At 35.4% G+C, this 13,150-nt stretch overlaps 1 protein-coding gene across 3 annotated transcripts in view; it reads right to left on the bottom strand.

Annotated features, from left to right (window-relative positions):
• The window catches only part of Acer3 (alkaline ceramidase 3), a 168,524-nt gene that overhangs the window by 57,906 nt on the left and 97,468 nt on the right, over positions 1–13,150 (bottom strand). For all 3 annotated transcript variants that reach the window (XM_027942709.2, XM_071616515.1, XM_071616516.1), the window contains exon 4: positions 3,311–3,363. In XM_027942709.2, the coding sequence (XP_027798510.1) occupies positions 3,311–3,363 (53 nt within the window). The remainder of the gene's footprint in view (positions 1–3,310; positions 3,364–13,150) is intronic.

Raw genomic sequence — 13,150 nt, 5'->3', positions numbered from 1 at the left:
ATTTACCCAATAGAAATGAGAAAATATATCCAATTAAAGACCTGTACACAGAATGTATGTAGTCACTTTATTCATAAGAGGCCCAAACTGGTAACAACCTTAACACACATCATTGGTGAATGGTATATCTATATAATGGAATACTTACTACTAGCATTAAAAATGAAGAATGAACTACTGATACTGATAATAACATAGATGAACCTCAAAAAATCATATTGAACAAAAGAAGGCAGACATAAAAAGGTACATATTGCATAATTCCTTTTACATGAAATTTAAGAGCAGATAGGACTAATCTATAGAAAAGCAGGGGACGGGGTCAGGATGAACTGTAATACAGAAGAAAGGAATGTTCTCAAGTGATCAACATGTTCTATTTCTTAATATAAGGGTAATGATGTAAGTACACATTTGTCAAAACTCCAAGTTATACAATTAAATATACTTAATATATAAATATAATTAAAATACATTTTATTATATGTTAATCATACCTCAGTAAAATGGTTTAAAATTATTTCAGTCTTTTTGTTTCCTTCTAAGAGTCACTTAAAGTATACTATGGCAGGGTCTGGGGATGTGACTCAGTGGTCGAGCACGTGCCTAGTATGCATGATCCCTGGGTTCAATCCCTCATATGGAAGGAAGGAAGGAAGCAGTGTACAGAAATTCCTTTTTATATACTGAGGTGGTAGAACTTTGAAACTTGTTCTATTCCCAGTGACAGTCGGGAGATCATACTTCATTTTCATAAAGTGGCAAGTTCTATCCTTTCCTACCCTACTGAATTTTGCATATGTCTAAGGTAGAATATTAACCACATTACATGGAAGACTGCTTGGTTTTGGTTCTGTTTCTTCTATTGAAAACCTCAGATTTTCTGAGGTAAAAGCTTACTTCTTACTTTTCCAATTCCCAGTGCCCATCGCAGTGCCTGATACATCAACAGCATACAAGTTTATATTATAAAAAAATAAATCATTTAATTTAATCTTCATGAGAAATTTGTAAGTACTACAACTTCCAATGAGAAACAAACGAAGAAATAGAAATATTGACTTACCCAGGGTCATGCAGTTAGTAATTACCAGAGCTAGAAACTGAACTACAAGTTTTAATATCCTTAGTGTGTGTGTGTGTGTGTGTGTGTGTTTGTGTAGCTGTGGATCAAACCTGCAGCCTCATGAATGTTAGGCAAGTGCTCTGTCACTAAGCTACATTCCCAATCCCCAGTCCTATCCTTATTTCTAAGTAATACCCTTCTGTTCCCTAACCTAATACACAAGTGTTTTCTGAACCCATTTTATATGATTATCTAGTATTTTTCCCAATATGGTCATCATTACTAGCCCAAGAACATTTTCTTCTAAAGATATAAAAATATCAAAATAGTTTTTAAAATATGTTACTAAACGGAGCTCATTCGCAAGTACTTTTTTAGACGGGGATAGCAAACTATAGCTTAAGGGCCAATTTCTCAGCCTGAGTTTTTTTTTTTTTTTCCCCTTAATAGTGGCACCTTGGATTGAATCCAGGGTTACTCTACTCCTAAGCTTCATTCCCAGTTCTTTAAATTTTTTATTCTAAGACAAGATCTCACTTATTTATCCAGGCTGGCTTCAAACTTCTGATCCTCCTGCATTAGTCTCCTGGGAGACTGGGATTATAGGCATGTACCACCTTAACTAGTTCTGAGACTGTTTTTGTAAGTCACTCTCCTACAATGGCAAGGCTGAAAAGTTGCAACAGAGACCCTAGGCCCGCAAAGCCTAAAATATTTACTATATGGTCCTTTACAGAGAAAGTTTGCCAATCCCTATTTTTTTTTTAATCACTATTCTTGAACTTCTTTTCACCTACCTTTGAAACAGGACAATAGAGTTTGATGCCATACAAATCTAACCAATAAATGGGCATTCTTCCTTTTATTGTTTCTGAGTTTTAGTAAAGGTTTAGAACTAAGGGTGGTATGGTTTATTACAGCAATAAAATCCCTTTGAGTTACTTTAGTATATGCTACTAACTTTTAGAAGTGGGAATAAGGAAGAGACAGACATGAATAGTGGGAATATAAGGTTAAGGAAGTAATTCTATAAACTGGGCCCACTGTATTGATCACCACAAGCTTTCTCTCTCTCTCTCTCTTAAAGCAATTTTCCTGCAGCCCTACCTGGCTTAACTGGACACAATATGTTAATTCCTCAGCAAACAAACTGTTAGCTGCAGGAGAAATGCAGGCCCTAAATGCTGATACCCTAAGGGGATTTTTTTTTTTTTTTTTTTAACTTTTACACAGACCAGATTTCAGAATACAAGGAAATAAGGATAATTCTCCCTAACTATAAAACCTGTAAGAACTGTCTCCAATTAGCATTGTCAGTATGAGCTAAAGTTGTCATGTACAGGGTTGTGATATGCAGTGGGGACTTGAAAATCCGATGTAATCTTGCAGTCAGTCAAAAGTAAGAGGTGGACCTGGGTAGAACTCTCAGGAAATTTTCTTGGGACCTCCAATAATAAAGCTCACTTAAGTACTTAGTAAAGTTACTAAATCTCTCTGTGCTTCACTTTTTTATTTACAAAATAAGGACAATACCCATTTATCTTGCACAACTGTGTAGAATTAGAGATGGTGTAGTATGCTGTCTAGTACAGTACAAAGGCAATATTAATGCTTACTAATGTTATTTCATTTTATTTTTCAAGATTTGTCACTCAGGAAATAGAAATTAACTTGAGATTGAAATTAAAAAATATGAACCAGAAAGGGAACTTTGGATTCAATATTCCCATTCATATTTGTAAACAGCCAATCAAAATAAGCACATCCTTGACAGCTTTACTGTGATTTAAAATAAGAAGAATTAAAAGGAAACAAATACTATTTAGTAAGCAACTTCAAAACAAAGAGATTAAAATGACACATTATTGTACAACTAGAAGTGTACTTCATTTTTCTGGTAAGTTTCTGTTAAGAAACTGTTAATGATATTATATATCATGGAATAATAAATATAACCAGTATCTAAATTTGTACATTCTTTCCATAAGGAAAGGCAAATTGAACAACTTAAGTACAATTAAGATTTTATCTAAATTGGATACAGGGTTTGATATCACAAAAGTTAATAAATAACATTATTAATACTTCCAAGAAATTATTCTCTTAATTGATATCATAAAATTTCTAATCTTCTGCATCATTATAATATCCTAGTAATATAACTGAATTGTTATATTAATTCCTTGAGAAAAATATGAATTCAAAAGTATATCAAGCAACTGAAATCTAAATATAAGTACTTACATGCAGTATACAAATATGCAACAGCTGTAAATCATTGGGAGTTCATCCAATAGCTATATGAAATAAAGAGAGATAACAGGCTTGAATATATAGAGGTACAATTATACAAATCAAAATAAACATAAGAATAATTGAGATTATCATTTCTTGAGCTGGGGATGTAGCTCAGTGGTAGAATGCATGATTAGCATGCACAGGCCCTGGGTTTAATCCCAAGCTCCACATAGACATAAAAGATGGATGTCTTCTCTTAATTTCTTTTACTAATTTATATATTTATCATCATATAATTTACTCTGTATATAGTTTGTTGTTTTTGAACAAACGAGGTTATCCATCCATCTGTCCTAATGCACACACCTGAGTGACTCACTGTTTCTGGAAAGTAGCCTTGTAATTATGCTGCTCATATCACTTGGTATCACAAACTACTTCCAAGAAATGATGTAGAGCCTACCAGTATTCTTTTGTATTTCCTTCCTATAACACCTTAAACAGATACAATGTCCACTAACACAAATAAAAAGAGATATTAATGGGTCAGGGAAATAATTTCATTAGTCTCTGTAATTTGTCTCTAAAAAGAACATTTACTATTATTTATGCAATAATAATAGTAATTATGGCCATTATATATTAAACTGCTTACTGAATGCTAAGCTAGATATTGTATATAGGTTATTTATAATCCTCAAAACAAACTTAAAGAGTTCATTTATCACAGGATACACAACTAGTTCTTTTTTGTTTCCCCCTTTGGGTACCCAGGGGTACTTTACCATGGAGCCACAGACCCAGCCATTTTTATTTTTTTATTTTTGAGACAGGGTCTCACTAAATTGCTTAGAGCCTCACTAAGTTGTTGGGGTGCTAGACTTGAACTTAACCATCCTCCTGCCTCAGCCTCCTGAATCGATCATTGGATAGTCTCCCAGCAGAGATGGGCAACTGGTGGGCCCTAGGGGTGCACTGATCTAATCTCTCTAGAGCGGTCATCACCCAGAAAAGCATCTGGGGCCTGATTGGATCTAAGCTCACAACCACCATGGGAACTCCACCTAATGAAACTGCACTCACAGAACTCTGCAGCAGCCCAACCCTGGGAGTGCATCAAATTGTTCTGTGCAGACCAAACTCTAGCTGACAGCACCTCCCATCCCATCCTACCACATACTGGTAAGAAGCAAAGCTGATAATTTTTTAACTCCAACTTGCAACTTGGTGAGCAACACAAAAAAAAAGGAAGGGAATAACCCTTGGCTCTTACTGTCATATTCAGTATATAACTCAAGTATGTAGCTCAAGAAGAAATGGAAAAAAAATAATTGGGCACAGACTGTGAACATATATTCTCACTGACTATTTTGACCACATTAGTGGAAACAATTCCTTAATTTTCATTAAGAATCTCTCTCTCTCTCTCTCTCTTTTGTTTTCTTCTTTAACTTTAGTTTTGTGTGTGTGTTTATATTTTCTATGTATGTCTGCTGAATGCTTCATGGACATATACACATATACATATTGGTTTCTTTTTTCACATGTGTAATACTTTATATTGGTTTTTATTTGTCTGTTTGTTTCTCTCTTTCTTTTATTCTAACAGCCAAAGTCTACTATTCTTTCACTCTTCCTTTCCTTTTTTATTACTATTTTTTTCTCCTTCCTTATAACCATCACATCTTACATCTCTTCTGCATTCTCTTTGTTCACATTTTGGAATTATAAACTCTTTTCTGCCTTCCTATCACATTTTATTTTATCCTAATTAACTCTAGTCTTACCGTATTTTAGCACTATTTTGGTTTATATAATACCTGCCCCCACCGTTAATGCTACTGCAATAATTACTGCTGTGGATGCCACAGTTGATACCTCTTGTTTGATTTAATGCCAGATATAACACCGGATTACTTATTGTTTGTGCTGATGAAAATTGATGACTGCTGAGGGCCATTGCTAAGTAAGAATGATGCATGGCATGACCCAGGAAATTTGCAGTGTCATTGCATGTAAGGTGACCTTGCTCAAGGACCAGGGCGGATCCGGGTTTAGGGCGTTCCTGGTTTAGGACAATCCGGGTTTAGGGCGGTTCCAGGTTTAAGGTGTACCCTGCTGGGAATAGGGCGTATCCTGCTGCCTCAGGCGCGCCTGCTCGTTGAGTTCTCCTGGGATTCAGAGAGTATTTGGGATTTCGCCCAGAACGTGAATTGGGCCCAGAACGTGAATTCCCCCAGAACGTGTTTGTAGAGTGCCGGTGTGAGTTTGGGAATAAAGAATTGCTGTTTGAATCTACAAGGTGTGTGGTGGCTCGTGATTTTGTGCCCAGCCAGACTGTGGCAGATGACCCTACCATTTCTGGGGTTTTTTTGTAGCAATTAACATTGTAGATGTCATAGCAGGAATTAAGTATTTAGTTTAATGCTCTATATTGTTTGCATTGGTTGTTATTATTATATCTCCCTAATCTTTGAGGTACTGGAAACCTACAAAGACACTACAAGTTCTCCAGAACCATACTGATAGATGTGCAAACATACAAACAATATGAAAAAAACAGGGAATAAACCATCCCAAACAACTCCAAATGCCTAAACAACATCCTTCACTGACACCACAGTGGAAGAAATGCCAGAAAAGGAATTTAGAAAGTTCATAGTGTTCCATGAGGTGAAAGACAATATAAGGAGTGAAATCAGATAGAAAAAACAAGAAGTGAAGATCATTTCAATAAGGAGATATAGATTCTGAAAGGAATCAATTGGAAATCCTCAAAATGAAGGAATAAACAAACCAAATGAAAAGTTCAATGAAAAGCATCACTAATAGACTAGACTACTTGGAAGACAGATTTTCAAGCATCAATGACAAAGTTTATGATCTTGAACATAAAGTTGACCATAGAGAAAAGATGTTCAGAGACCGTGAAGAGAATATTTAAGAACTATGGGATAACATTAAAGGCCAAATTTAAGATTCACTGGGCTAGATGAAGGCTCTAAAATACAAATTAAAGTAACGCACAATCTTTTTAGGGGGGCGGGGGTTGAATTCAGGGGTACTCAACTGTGGGAGACCAACCTTGCATGTGACTAAGTCACATTCCCTGGCTGGGTGCTGAGGCATCAGGCAGCATTCTGCTAGACTTTCCCTACCCTTCTTGGGTTCGAGGGTTGGTGTCTTATGCATGGGTGTGTTTGGCTACAGCCCCATGGGTGAAGCTATGTTCACCTGTTCCTTTGGAATATTACCCCTTGCCCTGTTTGGGATAGAATGTTCCATGGAAACACCTTGTGTGTGTCCCCTTCTTTTACTGTACCTTTGAGTGTGGCCTACCTAGATGTCAGTCAACCTGCTGACAGTGGACATCATGAAGATAGACTCAGCCCCTTGAAACCTGACCCCTTGCCTCATTTGAATAGCTTCTCCTCAATAAAAGGGGTCAGCGTGTGCTCTCTCTCTCTTTCTACGGACCCTTAAGGTCAGAGGAGCAGTCACAGCGACCCCAAAAGAAAAAAGTATTTCTGTTTTCTGTGTGGTTATTTTGCGCAGCCCAGTTAGCCTAGTTCCCCTGGAGTGATCCCTGAACGTTTCAGTCATGGAACAAAACCTGGCACTCAACCACTGAGCCACATCCCCAGCCCTGTTCTGTATTTTATTTAGAGACAGGGTTTCACTGAGTTGCTTAGTGCCTCGCTTTTGCTGAGGCTGGCTTTGAACTTGCAATCCTCCAGTCTTAGCCTCCTAAACCACTAGGATTATAGGTGTGCGCCACTGTACTTGGTGGAATGCACAATCTTTTCAATGAAATAAATAAAAACAGAAAAGTTTCCAAACCTTAAGAATGAAATGGGAATTCAAACAAGCGAAGGTGTATAGGACTCCAAATATACAAAATCAAAACAGATCTACTCCAAGACATATTATTATGAAAACAACTAACATACAGAATAAGGATAAAATTCTAAAAGCTGCTAGGGAAAATTAACAGCTCATATTTAGAGGTAAACCAATCTGGATCTTAACTGATTTCTTAACCCCAACCCTAAAAGCTAGGAGGTTTAGGAATAATATATACTGAGCTCTGAAAGAAAATGGATGCCAACCAAGAATACTATACCCAGCAAAATTAAGATTCAGACTAGAAGATAAAATAAAAATCTTCCACAACAAACAAAAGCTAAAAGAAATAACTAAAATATTTCATGAAGAAGAAATGAAAAATAAAAATGAAAACTAGCAGAGGAAGGAACTACACTAGAAGACTAGTCAATCAAGAGAGAATCAAACTCAAATTCAAAAAACCAGAAATAAATTAAAATGACAGGAAATAAAAATCACCTCTTCATAAAAACATTGAATGTAAATGGGCTAAACTCTTCAATCAAAAGACAAAGATTGGCAGATTGGATTAAAAAACAAGATTCAACAATATGCTGTCTCCAAGAGACTTATTTCATAGGCAAAGACATACACGGACTGAAGGCAAAAGAATGGGAAAAAAATACCATTCACATGGATCTCATAAACAAGTAGGGATTTCTATCCTCATATCAGATAAAGCAGACTTCAAGCCAAAGGTAATCAGAGGAGACCATGAAGGCCATTTCATACTGCTTAAGGGAATACATCAGTAAGAAACAATGATTGTAAATATTTATGCACCAAACAATGGACATCTCTGTACATCAAACAAATCCTAAAATCAAACAGATCACAACCCAAAAATATTGGGTGAATTTAACATGCCTCTCTAAATAGACCACCTAAACAAAAACTAAATAAAGAAGCTACAGAACTAAAAAATTCAGTTAATAATATACATCTAACAGACATATATAGAATATTTCTTTATCAATGACTTTCTTCTGAGCAGCACATGAAACATTTTCTAAAACAGACCATATTTTAGGCCACAAAACAAATCTTAGCAGATAAAAAAATAGAGGTAATGCCTTATATTCTATCAGATCATGATGAAATGAAATTAGAAATCAACAATAAAATAAAAAATAGAAACAGGAAAGACAGTAGAATGAATCAGACGTTATTACCTTATGTGAATATGTGATTATATGACCAACACATAGAGACTTTTAAATGACAAATGGATAACAGAAGAAATTAAGGGAGAAATTTTTAAAAAATCCTTAGAAGTAAATGAGAATAGTGATACAACATATCAAAATCTCTGTAACACTATGAAGGTGATTTTAAGAGGAAAGCTCATAGCATTGAGCTCATGTATTAAAAGAATAGAAAGATACAAAATAAATAATCTAACATTACATCTCAAGGGTCTAGAAAAAGAACAAACCATTAGAAGACAGGAAATAACTAAAATCAGAGCCAAAATCAATGAAATTGAGGTTAAAAAATAATTTTAAAAGATCAATTAAAAAGTTGGTTTGAAAGAACAAACAAAATTGATAAAACTCTTAGCCAAGCTAATCAAAACAGGGAAAAAATACAAGTTATTAAAATCCATGATGAAAAATGAAATATCACCACAGACATGACTGAAATACAGATGATTATCAGAAACTATTTTGAAAATTTATATTCTAACAAGCTAGAAAATCTTGAAGATATTGACAAATTCCTAGAGACACATGACCTACCCAAACTGAATCAGGAGGATATAGAAAACTTAAATAGATCAATTTCAAGTAATGAAATTTAAGAAGCTATAAAGGATGGAGCTGGAGAATATCATGCTAAGTGAAATAAGCCAATCCCCCCAAACCAAAGGCCAAATGTTTCTCTGATATGTAGATGCTAATTTCATAATGGTGGGGAAAGTTAGGGAAGAATAGAAGTATTTGGATTAGAAAAAGGGAAATGAAGGAAAGGAAGGGGGAATGGGAACAGGAAAGATAGTAGAATGAATATATTATCTTATGTGAATATGTGATTATATTACCAATTTAATTGTATGTCATGTACAACCAGAAAATGAGAAGTTATACCCTAAACCTGTATAATATGTCAAAATACATTCTATTATCATGTATAACTAATTAGAACAAATTTTAAAAATTGTGAAATTAAAAAAAAAAAAGCCTGCCAACAAAGAAAAGCCTAGGATCAGATAGATTCTCAGCTGAGTTCTACCAGACCTTTAAAGAGAACTAATACCAATCCTCCTCAAATTATTCCATGAAATAGAAAAGGAGTGAAATTAATTATTTAAATTACTTTCTCCAAACTGATTTTATGACACAAGTGTTACCCTGACACCAAAATCAGACAATGACACATCAGGGAAAGAAAACTTCAGACCAAGAGTCCTAATAAACCATTGGCAAATCACATACAAAAACACATTAAAAAGATAGTGCACCATGACCTCATGGGTTTCATCCCAGGTATGCAAGATTGGTTCGAAATAAAGGAATCAATAAATATAATTCACCACAAAAACAGACTTAAATACATATCCATTCATGTTTAAAACCTAGAAAAATTAGAGATAGAAGGAACACACCTAAACATTGTAAAGGTTACATACAACAACCTAAGGTCAACGTCATTCTGAATGGAGAAAAACTGAGCTTATTTAAGTAATGAAACTGAAGAAGCCATCAAAAGCCTACCTTAGAGTTTTTTCCTTTAATACAGGAACAAGACAGGGATGCTCACTTTTACTACTTCTATTTAACGTAATCCTTGAAACTCTAGCCACAGAAATTAGGCAAGAGAAGGAAAATAAAGGGGTATGAATAGGAAAAGAAAAGCTCAAACTATCTGTTTGCCAAAGACATGACCCTATATTTAGAAGACCCCCAAAACTCCTAGAACTTGGCCAGGCGCAATAGCACATGCCTATAATCCCACAGATAAGGAGTTGAGGCACGAAGAACTTTGTGAGACCCTGTCTCTAAAGAAAATACAAATAGGTTGAGTGCCCCTGAGTTCTATCCCTGGTACCAAATAAGAAAAGAAACTTCTTGAATTCATAAATGAATTCAGCCTAGTAGCAAGATACAAAATCAACACCCATAAATCAACTGTATTCCTATATTCCAATAATGAATTTGCTGAAAAAGAAATTAGGAAAATGATCCCATTCATAACAGCATAAAATAAAATAAAATACTTGGGAATCAATCTAGCAAAAGAGGTAAAGGACTTCTACAATGAAAACTATAAAACACTTAAGAAATAAATTGAAGAAGACCTGAGAAAATAGAAAGACTTCCCATTTTCTTGGATAAGCATAAGTAATATTGTCAAAATGACCGTATTACCAAAAGTGTGATATAGAGTCCATGAAATTCCCATAAAAATTTCAATGATGTTCTTCATAGAAATAGAAAAAGCAGACATGAAATTCATTTGGAAAAACAAGAGGTCCCAAATAGCTAAAGCAATTCTTGGCTATAAATGTGAAACAGGAGGCATCACAATACCAGACCTTAAATTATACAACAAAGATATAGTAATAAAAATAGCATGGTATTGGCACTAAAACAGGCATGAAGACCAATGGAATAAAATAGAAGACACAGAGACAAAATATAGTTATCTCATAGTAGACAAAGGTACCAAAAACATACTTTGGAGGAAAAATAGTTTCTTTAGTAAATGGTGCTGGGAAAACGGGAAATCCATATGTAGAAGAATGAAATTTGACTCCTCTTCTCTCACCCTGCACAAAACTCAATTCAAAGTGGATGAAAGACCTAGTTTTCAGACCAGAAACCCTGTACCTGTTAAAAGAAAATGTAGGCCAAACATATCAGCTCAGAAACTCACTTCCTTAGCAAACCTCCTAAAGTCCAAGAAATAAAATAAAAGATCAATAAATGGGATGGCATCAAATTAAAAAGATTCTTCTCAGCAAAGGAATCAATCAAGAGTTTGAAATGAGAACTTACAGAATGGGAGAAAATCGTTGCCACCTGCACGTCAGATAAGGCATTAATATATATAGAACTCAAAAAACTTAACATAGAAAAAAATCCAATCAATAAATAGGCAAAGGAACTAAACAGATACTTCTCAAAAGAAGAAATATGACTGGTAAATAATATATGAAAAAATGTTCAACATTTCTAGCAATTGAGAAATGTAACTACACCGAGATTTCATCGCACTTGTCAGAACAGCAATGATCAAAAATATAAGTAATAATAAATGTTAGAAAGGATGTAGGAAAGAATACACTTAAACATTGTTTTGTGGGACTGCAAATTGGTGCAACCACTCTGGAAAGCAGTATGGAGATTTCTCAAAAAATGGTGGTTAGAAATGGAACCACTATTTTACCCAATTATCCCACTCAGTGTATATCCAAAGGATTTAAAATTACTATAGTGACTAGCATACTACAGTGACATAGCACATCAATGTTTATGGTAGCACAATTCACAATTTAGCTAAGCTATGGAGCCAACCTAGATGCCATTCAACAGATAAGTGATAAAGAAAATGTGGAATATATACACAGTGGAATATTACTCAGCCCATAAAGAAGAATGATTTTATGACATTTACCTGTAAATGGATGGATCTTGAGACTATCTTGCTAAGTGAAATAAGCCAATCCTCCCAAACCAAAGGTTGAATGTTTTCTCTGAGATACAGAAGTTAACCCATAACAAGGGTGGCAGAGATTAGTTCAATGGAGTAGACAAGGGGGAATGAAGGGGGGGTGGGGTGGGGAAAGGAAAGACAGTGGAATAAATCTGAGACAACTTTCCTATCTATATACATGAATATAACACAGTGAATCTCACCATCATGTATATCCATAAGAAATTAAATTTTTTAAAAATTGATTAATTAATAAATGAAATATGGGAGAGGGGAAGGAGAAGTATTGGGGTCTGAATTAGAACAAGACATATTCCATGCTTGTATAATTATGTCAAAATAGATTCTACTGTCATGTATACCTAAAAAGAACCAATAAAAAAGAAGTATATTATAAAGATTCAGCATCCAGGCCCCCTCATAGCATCCTCACAACATATTTGAAAAGTGACATTTGTTAAAATAATAAACTACTGAAATAATGGAAGATCAAAGTCAAAGTTATTTCTCCAGCAATATAGTTTTATCCCCTTGGTGCTTTGGCATGGCTTGGGCAGAAGCTAAAGTGTGGATTCACTGTGAATCGCGGGAGCCCTCTGCCATAGATGCTATAGTGGATTGAAAGATGGAGAATTCCAATTATTTAAATATTAACATTCAGGAAGAAAACAAGAACATCAGAAACTTGGCAACTTCTAGAAGGAAACAAAGGGGAAACAGCCCTGTGCTGGGCTGCTGTGAACCCCCATTTAGATAACGTCTTCACTCTGCCCATGTTCCCATATCGTACATTAGGTTACCCTGCTATGTATAAGTCACCTTCATCCTTCTAGGGCAATGAAACTCAGCACAAAGCTGCACCTGCTACATGGCATCCTCCTTATCCCACTCAGATTGTAACCATGTGCCCAATGATCTCCCTAGTTTGGGTGGACACCTTATTCTACCCTGAGCTGCCATTTCTGCCTATACATCCTTTTCACTATGGTCTCTGAAACTCTGATATGCATTGCCCTGCTGTTCAAGCACTCTTTTTCCCCCTGATTACACTCTGATACTCTATACTATCCCCTATGTGGATACATGCCTTGCATTATTCAAGGGCCAATGCTCTGTGGTGGTGGACTCCCAACTCATGAGAATACACTGTGTCTCTCTCAGGCTTTGACACTGGGTCACCCCTCCCCGCTATGTGGAAACCATCCTTACCCCACTCAGGCTCTGATACCTCAGTCTGGGCCAGAACCTCCTTCCTTTAGTTTTAGGGTTTCTGGAATATTGCCAAAACGTCTCTAGAAAGGTCCT

Source organism: Marmota flaviventris, chromosome 9 (assembly GCF_047511675.1).
Source record: "Marmota flaviventris isolate mMarFla1 chromosome 9, mMarFla1.hap1, whole genome shotgun sequence".
NCBI lineage: Eukaryota > Metazoa > Chordata > Mammalia > Rodentia > Sciuridae > Marmota > Marmota flaviventris.
The sequence above is the reverse complement of the archived record's forward strand: the minus strand, read 5'-3'. Positions and strand labels throughout refer to the sequence as shown.